At 42.8% G+C, this 18,004-nt stretch overlaps 1 protein-coding gene across 5 annotated transcripts in view; it reads left to right on the forward strand.

Annotated features, from left to right (window-relative positions):
* The window catches only part of DOCK10 (dedicator of cytokinesis 10), a 197,727-nt gene extending 180,808 nt beyond the window's left edge, over positions 1-16,919 (forward strand). For 3 of the 5 annotated variants that reach the window (XM_066279139.1, XM_066279142.1, XM_066279141.1), the window contains 7 exons: positions 4,729-4,875; positions 6,454-6,664; positions 7,889-8,079; positions 11,688-11,788; positions 11,968-12,106; positions 13,760-13,835; positions 16,173-16,919. In XM_066279139.1, the coding sequence (XP_066135236.1) occupies positions 4,729-4,875; positions 6,454-6,664; positions 7,889-8,079; positions 11,688-11,788; positions 11,968-12,106; positions 13,760-13,835; positions 16,173-16,234 (927 nt within the window). In that variant the 3' untranslated portion in view covers positions 16,235-16,919. The remainder of the gene's footprint in view (positions 1-4,728; positions 4,876-6,453; positions 6,665-7,888; positions 8,080-11,687; positions 11,789-11,967; positions 12,107-13,759; positions 13,836-16,172) is intronic. The other 2 variants (XM_066279140.1, XM_066279144.1) reach the window with 1 other exon arrangement.
* Positions 16,920-18,004: the final 1,085 nt, after the last annotated feature.

The raw sequence follows: 18,004 nt of genomic DNA on the forward strand, positions 1-18,004 counted from the left end.
CCTCTATAAGCTCAAACCCCAGATGCCTTTGACCAAGGAGAACTAACGGAGGTTGTCCTAATCAGCAGCAATTTAGAGCTTTGGACATCATTGTCCAGATGATATTCTGATGCCTGTCACAAGACACTAAGTGGCGACAGGAACTGTTATATTGAATAGGAGCTGACAGTTCATTTCATCTCATATTTGATGGTAAAGAAACATCAAATAGATATAAACATTCCCTCAGTCATGTACAGAATGAAGGTTCCAAAGATCTAAGATAAAGTCTGACGACTTGATTGACATAATCCCCAGGGTTAAAAATAATTCCTTTCCATGATGGATCTCTATCTCCGGATAAAATTCACCTTTTAATATCTAGATTGACATGTCTTGCAATCACGTTTTTAAAGGCTATTCAAATAACACATACAGTAGGCTCATTGCTTCCACAAAAACCATTGGGTAAGTCCTTTAGATTCCCAAAGAGACCAGTGCTTTCACTGTACAGTATTGGCTGGAGTAGTTAATATGATGTCTGCGATGATCCAGACACTAGAAAACAAGTTGGAACTTTAAAAATGAAAGACTTGCATAGTATGAATTTTCTAATGCAATACCTGGTATCATTGCCTATAGAAAATTTACATAGAGCCGCCCATATAAAGCATCCCCTAAGTGTCCCTGAAGTATTCATTTCCAGCATAATGAGCAGCAGTAGTGATCAAGCATCAACCGTACTCAGTTAAGTCCTTAGGCTCTTATATTTAGCATGAAAGCAAGCAAGTATGTGTCCATTGCATGACTTAAAACACCAGATGCCCCTGGAATAAGCTAAATGAAGGGCCTGGGGAATTTTAGTCTGTTCGCCAAAGGATGTAGATTCCTTGATTCTCAGCCATGCCTAGGTGGGTGTAGGTACATCTTAGAACCTTCATAGAAAAAGGATTGGGCGAGGAGGGATGGTGCGTGTGTAGTTTGTAAAACCACCGACTCCATTTGAGGATGTAATACAATCTTCTGGCTCCCCACCTGTATGAAAGTTACTGATATTAGACTGTGTATATCTGTAATTGAGTTCATATTTACATGGAACTATCTCTCCACATTCATTTAGCTTATTATGAATATTTTCTGACTCATTCACTAGATTTCTCTTTCAGTGCATTTCTTTATGACCTTGGAATCAATTAAATATAACAAGGGAAGCATTTGTATGTGACATCCCAATAAGGATTCAGGGACATTGCAGAATTCTGAAGCACCTACAAAAACATTGGAGGAGTCAATGACTTTAGTTGTCACTTTATTGAAGTACATTTTTATCATCCTCTATTGAAGTTTCATAGTCTATGCATTTTATCTCTACTGCATCAAAGTCCTTCTTTAGCTAGAATATGTGCTGCTTACCAACTAAGACAGATCAGGCTGTTTCTTGCGTTGTAAAATGACACTTTGAAAGACCAAAAACTAGCAAGAGAAATAAATGCAGAGGTCACGTTTCCTGTCGCCTTGGAACACAGTTGACTCGTGACCTTGTGGCGAACACAAAGAGAAACTGCCCCTGGGTTTTCATCACTTTGTGTCCCTATTTATAACTTACTTATCTCACAGACAGAGCTGAGACCGAAACCTTCTTTAAGATAGTGTCCTGTGGCTCAGTGAGCTTGGCTCTGATGGTTTCTTTGGGTGAAAGGTAAGCACGCGTTGCCAACATTTCCAGAGCTGCTATTTTTCTGGATCCAAAAGCCCTTACACTGTCCATGGAAAACAACAGATTAAATACTTTATTCCATTATTCCAGCTTCACTCTACTTGTTTTATAAAATAGTCGGAAGAGGTTTATATCTCCATGCTTCATAGATAGACAGACCGACAGATAGATTGATAGGTAACAGAGAGATAGATAGATTTTAATCACCATTTGTTCCTGATCAGTCACATACCAAAATGTTGAAATGAGCATCAGTAGAATTGCCTAATAAGGAAAGTATAGTTTCTATGTAAGAGAAGCTGAAGGTATGTATTTCAAGTGCTCCAAACTCAGTTAAAACTATTTTTTTGTGTCTGAGCCAGAACTCAAATTGCTTTAGCGACATAGGTATTTTGTCCTTATTATTGTCATCATTCTCATTCTCATCCTCACCCTCCTCACCGTCAGTGACCTTATAGCTTTTCTTCTCTTAGCATTTAGCTTATTGTGAATATTTTCTGACTTATTTTATTCACTAGATTTCTCTTTCAGTGCATTTCTTTATTTATGACCTTGGAATCAATAAAGTATAACAGCAGAAACATTTGTATTGACGTCTCAATAATGATTCAGGGACATTGCAGAATTCTGAAGCACCTAGAAAAACACTGAGGGAGGCACTCACCAAGGGCACTGTCCTTGGAACCTCCCAACAGACTGCTGAGTCTGTTTCCCACCCTCCAGACCAAAGATTAGGGATGAAGGAAAGGCACAGGTTGTGACCAAGGCCATACAGGTCATAGTAATGACAATAAAATCCTGCTTCCCACACTCCTTTTCTGCTAGCTCTGTCTTCAGAAATTTGTTTGGGACGAGAATTCACAATGAAAATACCTCTTTGTTCTTGGTTTTTACACTCTGGCCAGAAATTATTTTCCTGGGACTTAGAGATGTTTTTCTCACTGAAATGGAAGTTGTAAATATTGCTTTAGCTATTGCCCTGGGGAGGGGGGAGGGATGTTCTGGGTGAAGGCCTCCGAAGTCTTATTTCTAGGATGCATCAGCCTACAGCGTTAACCACTAACTTCTGACCTTGAATAAGACAAAACTTCACAAAGACAGAAACAACCTAACAGACTGGGCATCACATAGGAAGGGAGCCAGACCTCCTTGCCCCTCAGAAGTCTAGAAGAACAACAGGGAGCTGTTTTTCATGCTTTCAACATTATGCATCACTTATTTTATTTATTTAGTTAGTTTTTAGCAGTTAATGTTAAAGAATTCATAATTACCTGTGTTTGGTCTTGAACATTTTTCAAAGAAATTGTTTACTTAAAACCTGTTATAAAAGCAATGGAAGCTTTTCTACTCATACCTGGTGCAAATACACCTTTTTAAGATGCACACCCGCTAGAAATATTCCATTCATCAGTTTATTGATTTAAGAAACGTAGAGTGACATCTCCCTAGAGACCAGGCACTATGCTAAACACTAGACCCACAGTGTTGAACAAGGCACTTCTCTGACTTTCAAAAGCCCAAAGTCATTTTGAGAGATGCTCAAGGAACCAGGCAACTAATTTCGTGCTTGACAAGAACTGTGCTGGCAAATGTGCCTTGTTCCTTGGTTTCTGCAGATGTTCGGTCACATGCCACTTATGACACAGGGTGAACTGTTCATAATGCTCAAATGTGCAGAGTGGAGATGCCTTTAAGTATAAAGGTACCACACAGATGTGAGTTTAATCATTATTCTCAGATCACGTCACATCAGCCATGAAAAATACAGCGTGGAAATGTTTGATCTGTTGTCTTTTACTTGTAACAGGCTTTTGTTAATAGTCAAAAACAACAATTTTTTAAAGTACAGCTAAAATTCTTTGTGACCTCCAGTGTCTTTACCTGTCTTTCTAAAGCTATTTCCTGGAGGTAAAATTTGCATCTGAAAAAAACAGAGGCACTTGGATGCTAGAGGCCACATGTCCCAAAGGAAAATTGCTCTGTGTCTCTTCAAAGAGAAGGAATTATAAAGGTTGTCTCACTGAATTATCTGCAGATAACAGAATCTTCTCTTCCTCCTGTTTCAAACCAGACCAACAGATTAATAGTGGCTGAGTAAGACCTACTTGCTCCTCTGGCATAAAAATGATGTCATGCCTGACCTGTGGTGGCGCAGTGGATAAAGCGTCAACTTAGAACGCTGAGGTCGCTGGTTCAAAACCCTGCACTTGTCTGGTCAAGGCCCATATGGGAGTTGATGCTTTCTGCTCCTCTCTCCTTTCTCTCTCTCTCTCTCTCTATCTCTTTCTCTCTCTCTATCTCTCTCTCTTTCTCCTATCTAAAAAATGAATAAAAAAATAAGTAAAGGTAATATTTTTAAAAATGATGTCACAGTTACTCTACTATTTGCAATCCTATAAGTTCTAGCTTTGCAAAATGTCGAACTCAGCCTCCTAGGAGAGTAAGTTGAATGATGAAATTAGCTACAGCTGAGTTGCATCAGGCCCCTGATGGTAACAATGTCAGGTTATTGTAACCATACTTGGGAGCGTAAGGCTTGTAATGTCTGTGATTACAATACAAGTGCTGCAGCCCTTTATCTAAGATGATGCCGGTGCACATCCACCCATTTAGATACCTTTACATACCCTACAATGTTTCTTATGCCAGCTCAGACTTTGAGAAGACCTTGTTAAAAATGACACTGCTCTTCGAAAAGTGCCCAAAGTTACTCCAGACTCTGTGTTCTACCCTCCGTCTGCCACATGAGGGCATCCTTCCCCCAAAATAATGCAGCAGGTAATACCATTGATTTCTACAAACAGAGAATAAAGGTGAAAGATATCCCATGAGATTCTTTGGCCTGCCTGACTAGGGAGTATCTCCATCAGTAACTGATTCCAGCATGACATTGTGATAGGGAGCTAGTCAGTGGCCCGGATGACAACGGAGAGACTGGATATATTGCTCAAGCAAACGGCTTTTGCTTTGCCTGTGATGTGCAGTTGGGGTATTCTGATAAAAATCGGTGCCTCGTTATGTGTCTTCCATAGGGTTTCTTTGAAGAAGAGGAAGGTAAAGAGTATATTTACAAGGAGCCTAAGCTGACCGGGCTGTCCGAGATCTCCCAGCGGCTGCTCAAGCTGTACGCAGACAAGTTCGGGGCGGACAACGTGAAGATCATCCAGGACTCCAACAAGGTAGAGGGAAATCAGTATTCGTGCAAATGGGAAGAACTGACTGACTTTAAAATAAAAAAATTTTTAATTTTTAATTGGATTCATAAAAATTTTAATTATTTTCTACCTGGCTATGCAAAATCAACTACCTAAACTATTTTTGGGTGATCTGCTTGTTTGTTTATTGGTTGGTTGATTGGTGATTATTTGGGGCAAAGACATTGTCTGTGTTTATTTGAGTAACTTCTAAATTCCCTACGTTTCCCGCAGGCGGTCTGCACTTGTATAGCAGCCAAAGAGTTGAAGTGATTGGGTCCCATGCTAGATTTGAAGGGAAAACTGAAATGTCTTTCTTCTGTCACGGAGGCCTTCCTGGGTCACACCAATTTTGGCATCTCTCCTCTGAGATAGGCGCAGACTAGTCGGTTACGTTGTATTAACTTATGAGGGCCTGACCTGTGGTGGCGCAGTGGATAATGCATCGACCTGGAAATGCTGAGGTCGCCGGTTCAAAACCCTGGGCTTGCCTGGTCAAGGCACATATGGGAGTTGATGCTTCCAGCTCCTCCCGCCTTCTCTCTCTCTCTCTCTCTCCTCTTTAAAAAATGAATAAAGAAAAAAAGAAAAAAAAAAAAAAACTTATGAGTATCTCATTGGCCTCCTCAAGTCTCCGTAAAGCAAATGCTTCTATCCTCTGATTCACTTATTCAGAATCTTCTAGTACTCTGCCATTCCGTTAGCCAGCCTCTAATAAGCACCTACTGCATGCCATCTCCAGAGCTAGGAGCTTTCTCCCAGCTCTCCCAGTTCACGTGGGGCTAAGAAGAGGAAGAAGTGTGAAACCAGCTAATTAAATAGAGTACAATGACATACCACGGGAGACGTGCAGGTCGCACAGGTAGAGCTCAGGGCAGGGGTTCCCTGACCAGCCCATTCTGGGTTGAGCAGTGCTTCCCAGAGGAGGTGATGTTTGCGCTGGAAATTACATGGTGCAAAAGTGTTTGCTGGAAGCAGAGGGCATTCCGAGCAGCCCAGCAGGTGACCGGAATACAAGGGGGAAGTGTGTGTAGGGAATGGCAGGCCTTTGAGACACAGGTTCAACAGAAGAAGAGTGTGTTTGCTGGAAGCAGAGGGCATTCCGAGCAACCCAGCAGGTGACCGGAATACAAGGGGGAAGTGTGTGTAGGGAATGGCAGGCCTTTGAGACACAGGTTCAACAGAAGAAGAGTGTGTCAGCAGGTGCGGCTGGAAGGCTGGTTTCTGCTCAATTGTACAGGCCTCCGTGGCATCCTGCCCTCTTTTAACAAAGCTGGTATTTGGAAGAGTCTAATTGCTTGGTCCCGTCAAAAGTTGTTACAAATGTGTTCATCATTCTCATCTTGAATTTGGAAGGTAAAACCCCTTCCCCATTGAGGTGGCCAGAGCCACAGCGTTTCATGGCACCACTGAGAAAGAGAAAAACTAAAGCCCCTGCTGGGATGAGAGACAGGCCAGATTAGGAGTCAGAACAACTGGCGTCCTCTCCACAGAGCTCACTGCCCTCCATGCAGACGTACCCTAGGGTTCACCGCCCTCTTTCCCCATTGTGTGTCCACACAGGTAAACCCCAAGGATCTGGACCCCAAATATGCCTACATCCAGGTGACCTACGTCACACCATTCTTTGAGGAAAAGGAAATAGAGGATCGGAAGACGGATTTTGAAATGCATCACAACATCAACCGCTTTGTGTTTGAGACGCCCTTCACACTGTCGGGCAAGAAGCATGGCGGCGTGGAGGAGCAGTGCAAGCGGCGGACCGTGCTGACAAGTACGTGCCGGCCGCGGGCGGCGTGGGCTCCTGCTCCCGGGTGGGCTGGGGTAGCCAAAGTCAGCACATCACAGACCTGCAGACAAGGACCCCCTCATGGCTGCCGTGGGAATGCTTGCCAGGAAGAGCACCGCTCCCCTTCTTCATAATCTATGAGGAAGGACACCCTTGACAAGTCAACCGAAGAGAAACTGTCAATAGAGTTACTTTATACACCTCTCCCCTTTAGATCTCACAGTCACGAAGGTCACGGTGTCTGTGTCTTAGAAAGGACATTCTCAGCTTACTTCTCCTCTCTCCCTAAATCCAACCTCAGTTATTCCAGGATGTGCAGCTCTCAGACTTGTGTGCTTTGGGGAAAGATCCCAAATCACTCTGGGAATTCAGGCTCCTCAGCAGTAAAAGGAATGCAGAGGATGGTCACCATCCCTTCCGGTGCCATCTAGTTCTGTTCAGTGAGCGAGCCGCCTTTCACTTAGCCAACGTTTAACAGGTGCCCAAGAGGCGTTGGGCGCTGTTCCGGCAATTCAAGCACAACACGGTCCCTGCCCTGAGGGTGCTTGCAGTCCGGTTGGACAGAGCGCCAACCCAAGCTGGAGTTTCCAGCGAGCACAGCACGGGAAATGAAGTGGGAACACAGCAGAGGGGCTTCTGGGAAGACTTAGGCAGAAGAGGAGCAAAGGTATTCTGGACGAGGAACACCTACACTGTTTGGGAGAAAAGTGGTCCCGGATTACGCAATAGATAGATAAACAACAGTGACATCCGATCTAGGGAGCACATTCCCCTCTAGTAAACTTTTCCAGAACTTTTATAGTAATAATAAAAAAAAAAATCTACAACAAAGCTATTATAGCCTACGCTTTTCAGTGTATATTTAAGCATTCTTTATTGTGGTTCATAGTGTACTGTTTAGTTGACTTCAGATGGTGGTGGAAGCTAGAATCTTTCCAGTGTTGAGTGACTGTAAATGAAGGTCTTATTCCTTCCCCGTGCCCCCAAGAATTGAGGACGTGGCTAGTGAGGAATGGAAGAGAATGGCAGGGAATGCAGCTGGGGCCAAAGCTAACAAGAGCGAGAGGACAGGGCACACAGGACAAAAACTAACTCACATGCACAGGGAACAAGCAAGACCGAGCGTGCCGTGTGCAGAGGAAACATACAGGGCCATCTGCACCTTCACTCGCCCCAGCCCGTCCCTTCTCGCTTGTCACTCTTGTGCAGCCAGTCACTTGTTTCCCTACGTGAAGAAGAGGATCCAGGTGGTAAGCCAGTCGAGCACAGAACTGAATCCTATTGAAGTGGCCATCGATGAGATGTCCAAGAAAGTTTCGGAGCTTAATCAGCTCTGCACAATGGAAGAGGTGGACATGATCCGACTGCAGCTCAAACTCCAGGGCAGTGTCAGCGTGAAGGTAGGTAGGCACTACCCGGAGCCGAGATGCACGTGGCCCGGGGAACCTGGTACAACTCTCCCTTGTCACTCTTTCTTTTAACAAAGGGTGTAAGAGATTGTTTTCTATTTTAATACCACCCAACACCCTTATCTGAGTCTTTGAAATTGTGTTTCATTGTAAATGCACATGGATGGTAACAAACACCTGGAGATAAGCCTTTCTTCAGTTTAGCTAAAATAAACTTTCTTCTTCCTCACCCTTCTTTCTCATCTTCTCTGGATAAAGTATGTTCTATAATTCTAAGGTCTAAAAAAATGAATTAATTAAGAAACACTATCTGCCACTAAGAGCCTTATGCAACTGTTCAGAAGCAAATATTTTTAGAATGTATATTAGTTCATAAAATGTGCATCGATATTTGTTTGGCTGTCAAGGTCCTGATAGGAAGCAGATGGCCCGCTCACAGTGGGTGATTGAAGGACATGTAATGAATAGACTCTTCACAAAAGTAAAAGCAGTATTTAGGAAAAGCAACAAGAGCAGGCACAGGAGCTAGCCAGACGGAGGGGCCTCTCCCCGCCCTAGACCTGGACACTGAGGAGAAAGAAGAATCACTGGAAGCAGAAGGAGCTGAGGGTGCCCACCGATGACAGACAGACAGACAGACAGATATAATCTCCATCAGAGGACTGCCAGGAGGAAGCCCTGAGGCTTACTTAGTACCCGACGGGGGCTGTGACTAGGGTGAGGCAAGGGAGCCACTCAGCCTGGGCATAAATCTAAGGGAGGACATCAAAAACCTCAGTCATCAGCCTGACCTGTGGTGGCGCAGAGGATCAAACGTCAACCTGGAAATGCTGAGGTCGCCCGTTTGAATCCCTGGGTTTGCACGGTCAAGGCACATACAGGAAGCAACTATGAGTTGATGCTTCCTGTTTCTCCCCCTCTCTTTCTTACTCTCCCTCTCTTTCTCTCTCTCTCCAAAAATCAATAAATAAAATCTAAAATAAAAAAGAACTCAGTCATCATGATAAAGTAATATTGAAATGCAATATTTTAAAAAAAATAAATAACATCAAAAATCTATAATGAACAAAATATTAACATTTTAAATAAATGCACGCCAGAAACAGTGTCACAGAGAGTTATAGTGGAGCCTGAGGCAAAGGGGAAAATCAGTGATATTGATCCTGATACTAACTTGGTTGTCCTCTTCCCTGCCAACCTCTTATCTATGTCTCCCCAGCTAACTCAAAAATAATAATCATCATCATTATATAAATACTTTTTTTTTTTTTTTGTATTTTTCTGAAGCTGGAAACGGGGAGGCAGACAGACTCCCGCATGTGCCTGACCGGGATCCACCCAGCATGCCCACCAGGGGGCAATGCTCTGCCCATCTTGGGGCATTGCTCTGCCACAATCAGAGCCATTCTAGTACCTGGAGGCAGAGGCCACAGAGCCATCCTCAGCGCCTGGGCCATCTTTGCTCCAATGAGCCTCGGCTGCAGGAGGGGAAGAGAGAGACAGAGAGGAAGGAAAGGGGGAGGGTGGAGAAGCAGATGGGCACTTCTCCTGTGTGCCCTGGCCGGGAATCGAACCCAGGACTCCTGCACGCCAGGCCGACGCTCTACCACTGAGCCAACCGGCCAGGGTGTACATAAATACATTTTAAAAAGCCAGAATGCAAGAGAACCATTGCGTGGCTGTGCTCCCAAGGGGACAGCTCCGCTCAGCACACAGCTGAGCAGAGGAGCATGGAGGTTGGATCTGGAGAAGCAGAAAGCATCCGATCTTTTCACTCATTCTACCACCCTCAATGCCTGGCAGTCATAGGCATCTGAAGACAGCATAAATACAGCACTAGCTTCCTCCTTCTTACCCTTACTCCTCCCGACCCCCACCGTCACATTGGAAGATTGTAAGCACTAATGAATTCGGACTCCCTCACAAGTGTGAGCCTCCTCTTGGATGTGAGCATGAACAGGACCTGGCACTGAGCATGCACTTAGCAAGACTGATAAATATAACTTGGGGCCAGAGTCACAGCCAGACTGTCAAGTGGGAGACAGTTGAATAGCGATTCCCAGAGTGGTGTGTACACCACTACCACCGTGGAATGGCTTTTATTAATAGTTATGTGTTACTTTTAATGTTTATAGAGAAAAACTAGCACATCAGATATTGGAATTGGCAGATGTTTAACTTAATTTTATTTCTTTAAGGAAATAAAAGGAATTGAGCTCAAAGATAATAAGAAAATGGTAGTTTGAGAAGGTGAAGGGGAATAAATGGTGATGGAAGAAGACTTGACTTGACGTAGCCACTACACCATATCACAATACAATGTGCAGATGCTGTATGATAGAATTGGCGTAGCCACTACACCGTATCACAGTACAATGTGCAGATGCTGTATGATAGAATTGGCGTAGCCACTACACCGTATCACAGTACAATGTGCAGATGCTGTATGATAGAATTGGCGTAGCCACTACACCGTATCACAGTACAATGTGCAGATGCTGTATGATAGAATTGGCGTAGCCACTACACCGTATCACAGTACAATGTGCAGATGCTGTATGATAGAATTGGCGTAGCCACTACACCGTATCACAGTACAATGTGCAGATGCTGTATGATAGAATTGGCGTAGCCACTACACCGTATCACAGTACAATGTGCAGATGCTGTATGATAGAATTGGCGTAGCCACTACACCGTATCACAGTACAATGTGCAGATGCTGTATGATAGAATTGGCGTAGCCACTACACTGTATCACAGTACAATGTGCAGATGCTGTATGATAGAATTGGCGTAGCCACTACACCATATCACAATACAATGTGCAGATGCTGTATGATAGAATTGGCGTAGCCACTACACCGTATCACAGTACAATGTGCAGATGCTGTATGATAGAATTAGTGTAGCCACTACACCGTATCACAATACAATGTACAGATGCTGTATGATAGAATTGGCGTAGCCACTACACCGTATCACAATACAATGTGCAGATGCTGTATGATAGAATTGGCGTAGCCACTACACCGTATCACAATACAATGTGCAGATGCTGTATGATAGAGTTGACGTAGCCACTACACCATATCACAATACAATGTGCAGATGCTGTATGATAGAATTGGCGTAGCCACTACACCATATCACAGTACAATGTGCAGATGCTGTATGATAGAATTGGCGTAGCCACTACACCGTATCACAATACAATGTGCAGATGCTGTATGATAGAATTGTACCCCCAAAACCAATATAATTTTATTAACCTATATAATTTGATTAGTGTCACCCCCAATCAATTTTATTTAAAAATAAGAAAATAATAGTTCAAGCTGTATTTGGGTGTGGCAAAACATGAAGCGACGGGCAAGTGACTGAAGCTTGGGAAGGACGACGGTGATGTTTTGAACTCAGACGCATCCTGTAGGAGCTGATTGGGGGGGGGCAGCTGATGAAACTGATGACAAATCAGTGGACTTCTTGGTGACGTCAGACAGACAACTGGGTCCCACAAGATGGTGTACAAGCAGTGGAGAGGGCTCCTCGGAGGAAGAGGTGGGGTCATCCTCAGCAAATGCTCTTCTCCCCAATAGGTTAATGCCGGACCAATGGCCTATGCACGGGCTTTTCTTGAAGAAACCAATGCCAAGAAATACCCTGACAACCAAGTAAAGCTTTTGAAGGAAATCTTCAGGTGAGCTTTCCTTTGTGGGAATGTTCTTCTTTGGGCTTCTTTAGATGAGGAGTCGTGAATTCCCCAAGAAGCCCCCCCCCAGCCAACCCCCTTAGGGGTGGCAGAGCAAGTGGGTAGCCTGACCTAGAGTTGCCACTTTCTGTGGCTGGTTATTAATCTGCTGCTCGCTGTCGCTAAAGGCAATTTGCAGACGCGTGCGGGCAGGCCCTTGACGTGAATGAGCGCCTCATCAAGGAGGACCAGCTGGAGTACCAGGAGGAGCTGCGGGCCCACTACAAAGACATGATCAGCGAACTCTCTGCCATCATGAATGAGCAGGTGAGGCTTTCCTGGGGGCGGCCCAAGCTGACCATTCACAGAAAACACCCATGCTATCCCCAATGCCAGAGGACCCGGAAGGAGCCTCTGCTCTGGCTGCTGCACTCACTGCCCCTTACGTGACGCCGTGCTGCTGACCTGTCGCCTTGCCGGTGCACAACATCCCGGGTCTCAGAGCAGAGATGGGCTTAGAGAAAAGGCTGGAGGAAAAAGAAGATGAGAACCCAGACGTTTTCCACAGTTTTCAGAGATGTTTATCCAAACCATCTGAGCTACTGGTTTTCTTTTTATTGTATTTTTCTGACGTTGGAAAGAGGGAGGCAGTCAGCCAGACTCCAGCATGCGCCAGACCGGGATCCACCCGGCATGCCCACCAGGGGGCGATGCTCTGCCCCTCCGGGGCGTCGCTCTGTTGCGACCAGAGCCACTCTAGTGCCTGGGGTAGAGGCCAAGGAGCCATCCCCAGCACCCGGGCCATCTTTTGCTCCAATGGAGCCTTGGCTGCGGGAGGGGAAGAGAGAGACAGAGAGGAAGGAGAGGGGGAGGAGTGGAGAAGCAGATGGGCGCCTCTCCTGTGTGCCCTGGCCGGGAATCGAACCTGGGGCTTCCGCACTCCAGGCCAACGCTCTACCACTGAGCCAACCAGCCAGGGCCAGTTTTCTAAGACAGATGGGCCTTATCAGACACCAAGAAACACTGGAGAGCATTCCCAGTAGGTTTTGCTACCTCACCCTGAACTCCTGAGTTAAGACCTCACAACTGGCTCAGTGACATGCAGTTCCACAGTTCTGCCTCTAGGGGTCTCTGCACCATACTCAGGCCAGGACTAAGAAAGACCATGGCTTTTACAGGTCAGGAGTGCCTCTACGGAGGCTGGGCCTCTTAAAGAGTTGCAGAATTGGGATAAAATTCAACCTCCCGCCTTACAGGCGAGTCCTTCGTGACTTCTGGCATGTCTCCAGCATGTTCTGTAAGGCTGAGCACAAAAGTGAACATTCAACAATCACAGTACTTTTTGAGTGGCTGAGAATCAAGTGGTCAAAAGCCAAGAGCTGCTCCTTTCCCAGCATCAATCAGCCTTCACACTCTGCCTGACATCTTATTGCCCGTGCTGCCCTCCAGGAGTTAGATGTGTTCTTTACAGCAAGGGGGAGAACTTGATCTAAATGATTAGCCGCTCATTCAATATTAGTCCTCTTCCTTTCCTTAAATGGCCTAGTACTATCCACACTACTCAGGAAACATGAGATGGATCCTATGAATCTTTTATTCTAATTGCTTTCTCCCTATAAGCTTCTTTTTTTTTTTTTTTTTTTTTTTCTTTTTCATCTCCTTCTACCCACATTTGAAGCCCTCTGTAGCAGCTGGAGAAAGAAATGGTTCATTGACTTACGTTAGAATTCATCTCTCTGGATAGGCTTTGTAGAGGAGGGAGCCTTGGTTTGGGATTATTAAGAAGCTGATGGGAATTAAATGCTCGGGAGAGTTGCCTTGATAGCATGGGGAACTCGTAAATCTGAAACTGAAACAGAAAGAACAAACAGTGGGACTGAAAGTTGAAAACCATGGTGAATGAATGCCTGTTTGCAACTGTAAATTACCTCTGACTTTGAAACTTCAGGCAAAAACACTGTTCTCTTTTCTTCCTGGCAGCTCTGTTGCAGTCCATGTTTATACAGCTTCTGTTCCTCTGTGTCTAGTATTTCCCTCAGTACTGTAAGCAGAAGTGGTATGTTTTTCTTTCCTTATGTCTACTCTGTCTTCTGTGGCCTTCTGGTCTACCTATCTCTTCCTAATTTCATTTTCCCCCAATACCTCCATAGTGGCTACTGTTCTGTAAGTTTTTATTTAACTAGAACAATTTTATCGCTATTTCAAGGTAGGTCAAGATGAGAAAGAAAAGTCTACTGAGTAAGGCTAAAAAGTTAACCACTTAGCTTTTAGAAAGAAAATTCATACTTTATCAACTTTTTAAAATATTTGAGTTTATTTGTATCCAAAACAAAGATTCACAATACTCCAAAGTGCTAAATAAATACATAAGTAAAAAGTCAAGGACCAGGTGAATAAGGAAAGAGAAAAGTAATTGATTCTCCAGAAAACCTTTGCTGAGAGATGCACAATTTGACTCTGTGCTTCCTGGTGCAAAGTAAAGACACCAATGGACTGAACAGGTCTTGTTATTTAATAGATTTGTCATCAGGAAAGATAAACTTCCTCCTGGTCCTGAGCTTCTATGGCGATTTTTCCAAAGGTCTTTATATATGGGACAATGACTACAACACACATAATATCATCAAAAATGTGCTCCTTAAAAAATGATTTAGTCTATGGCCAGTTCACATTTTCACCTTAGGTTAAAATATTAACTTCCAGCTCTGTAGAGGAGATTCTAGAGGAAGGACAATTTAACTGATAATTATCTATCGTAACTAAAAATTATCCATAGCAAAACTATGTTATTTACAGCAAAATAAGCCATTTTGCTGTAACGCTTGCTAAGTTCCTTGAGTTGGTTGTAACGAACAATTTCCTGATATTAGAAATAGCTAGCAAAGAATGCGGGCTTGTAAAGTAAGTAGTATTTTTAAAACGGATATTTATTTTAGTTTATAACAAAAAAATTATTAGATGATTTTCCTCAATTTTTTTAATGAAAATACATCAGACTACAATGTTTGGGGCTGAACTCTAGAAGGAGGAAGAGTGGGCAAATCTTAGCATAATCTTTTAATGCAGGAATGAACCATAATCTTTAATGCTTGAGTACCTTCATGTACATATATATTAATCCAGGTGTTCTGGAAATACATACATCATTACAGTGAAAAGAAAAATTCTACCATTGAAGTTTTAGAAATAAAAACATAGTTAGAATGGATAGACATACATAGAAATACAAACATAGAAATAATTAATTATGCAGTTCACTCTAAGAGTATCCAGCAAAGTCTTGGCTAAAAGGGCAGTCTGAAGTCATCTACTTAGTGAAAGAACCTCTAATATATGGGAAAAGATGCAACAGGAAAAAGTGGATATAAAATGAGCACGTCGAGGGGAAGTAGTTTGAGTTATTAAAGTGACAGGCATGCAATAAGTACCTTTATAGACAACCAGAATACCACACTATTTTACAAATATCCAAAAAGCATAAAAGCCTCCTTTGATGGAAACCAAAGTAATACATGTAAGTATCTGGATGAAACATGAATACAAGCTGCTCAGTTGGAGTCTGTTTTAATGTTTAAAAGAACGACAGCAGAGTGGAGTCAACTATGGTAATGGAGATCAAATACACAGCACAGAGAACAGACCTAGCTGGTATGGTGCCAAGCAGACGAGACGAAAAGGCATGTTGCTCTTAGAGTCTTACATACTCTTCGGAAACATTATTTGCCAAATTATTTAAGCAGAACATGTTGCATTGACCATAAAGAAAATGAAGTGATAGTAGAGGATACTGGGTGCTCTGTGAGGACAAAAGTGGCAATTCTTTCTTGGAGGAGCAGTAGAAATGTAAAATATTCATTGTATCTTCTGTACAGAGATAGAGGTGCCTGGGGGTTTTATGGTTGTGTTATTGTGTTTACATATCATTATATGAACAGATCTAACAGGAAAGAATTGTTTAGGCATATTTAACATTGTTTTCAAAAGTACATTTTTTCTCATATTTCCATTAACGCAAACATTTCAGTGAGTTTTCAGATGTCTCCCTATTTTGGTAGATGCCAACAATATAAATCATAAACTTTTCAAATAAAATAAAATTCTGGAATTACTCAGATACATTCATAAGGGTTATTCAAACATTTATAAATTTATATCTGACAGTTGAAGAGTCTTGTGACAATACTTTAAATCGTGCCAAAATGGCTATGACATAGGCTTGGGGGATAAATGTCTTCAGATTTATTTTGATAAGTTCATTTTCAAAATTTGCAGACTCCCTGTGGGCAATAAAAAAAAAATCACTTTCCTGGGTTTTAATTTTTTTGTTTGAAGATATTAACACAAATTTATTTATCATGTTCTTTGGTCATGTTGTGTTCTGTCTTGTCTTCAGATTGTGTGCAGGGACGAGCCGTCAAAGTGCGGAGTGGAGCGAATCTGCTCTCGAATAATTAGCAAGGGGACGCAGGCTCTGCCCACCGTTTCTGTCTCGCCCAGTGCGGAGGTTTGAACTAAGGTCTGCAGCGTCAAACGCGCCTCTAAGAGAACTTTCTGAACGCGCAGCTAAACTCGAGGAAGAGAAGATAGATTTAATTTATTTGAAGCTTTCATGTTAATATTTTTTTTTACCTCGCTAGCTTGAGAATTTTGCCATTCTCTGGATTTGCACATTTTTTACAATTTTTTTTCCTTCGAGCAGCGTTAAACAAGCCAAGCTGAATATTTGCCATGAAATTCCAATGAACATGCATCTCTAAAGCAAACCCCAAGTTTGCTGGCAGTTGCAATATGTTCAATACCAAGTCCTAGCACACATATTTTAAAGGTCCAAGTGAATGTTTTTTGTAACATTTAAGTATCTTTCAAATGTAAATAAAAGATTGTAAAATATATGGTTTTTAGCAAATTTTAAAAAACCTTTTAAGTTGATACTTATGATGTGCTAAAATTATATGAATAACATTTCAGATACCATTATAATAAGATATTTGTGTATGTGTACAAAAGTGTTGATAAATACTAATCTTTAAAGTTTGTGGGGCTCCTTTATTTGTAATATATTTGCTCTTGAAAGCAATGAGCTGTGAAATCATGGAAGTATTTTGTTGTTAATAGAAATAAAAAATACAGTTACTTTGCATTTGATTCTTTTTTTTTTTTTTTTTTTTTTTTTTTTTTTACTGTAACTCTTTTTTGACTTCACAACTACATGTTGCTGGGGCCTAATATTCTCACATGACAGTAGAAAACCAAACTTTGCTGCCATCTCTTAAAAAATTAAGAATTGTGTACAAAAATAAATGCTACATGAATTAAAAGAATGAATAAATTTATAGGTGAAAATGCAAACCATTCTCCAACTCAAAGCAAGTAACACTTGAAGAACGGGTGAGTTGCTACTAGAGCAGTTCCTTGGGCTGGGCAGGTGCTGAATGCACCCTACACTCACTACTATGATGCCTTCCCAGGAAGCCAGAGAAAGGACTCAAAGTTCAGCTGGGAAGTTCTTCCAAAAGCATCAAACCTATATTAGTAGACTGGTGTGCACACGATATAATGAGTCAGAATCTCTTGTGGTAATTAAGGCTATTCATAAATACCCCATCTCTAACATTCTATAAACCTGTGATAGGATTGCACCTTCCTGCTTCTTCTGAGGTGAGACTTGACCATGTGACTTGTTCTGGCCAATTAAATGTGAGCAGAAATAGCATGTGCCCCTTTCAGGTTGACACTTAAAACACTAAGAGGTGGTTCTGCCCGGTCTCTTCCCTGATTCAGTCATCTTTGAAGCACGTGGATTTGGAGCCTCAGTGAGCACACACACACACACATGCGTACATACACACACACTGACCAGTCCCCAAGAACCTTGTTGCACCTGAAGTCTGAGTGAGAAATACATTTTAAGGTGCTTGAGATTCGGGGATTGTTACTGCAGAATTAGGAGCTTATCCTGGCTGATCCATAGTTTTCTCAAAATTGTGACAGATGTTCAGCCAGGTTGGGAAGCACTAACACATTCCACCTCCCTCCGCCAGCTGCCTGCCTCCCCCATCCCCCGGCCAACACCAGCAGCAGGTGCACCTGAGCAAAGCTCCCTGCAGACACAGAAGGTGAGCCTGGAGCATCTTTATCCTCATCCCAGCAGCCTCCACAAAGGTCCGGCTTCAAATTCAGAGACTTCAGCTGCCTTCATCTTCCTGCTCCATAAATTATGAGATT

This window comes from Saccopteryx bilineata, chromosome 5 (assembly GCF_036850765.1).
Source record: "Saccopteryx bilineata isolate mSacBil1 chromosome 5, mSacBil1_pri_phased_curated, whole genome shotgun sequence".
Taxonomy (NCBI): domain Eukaryota; kingdom Metazoa; phylum Chordata; class Mammalia; order Chiroptera; family Emballonuridae; genus Saccopteryx; species Saccopteryx bilineata.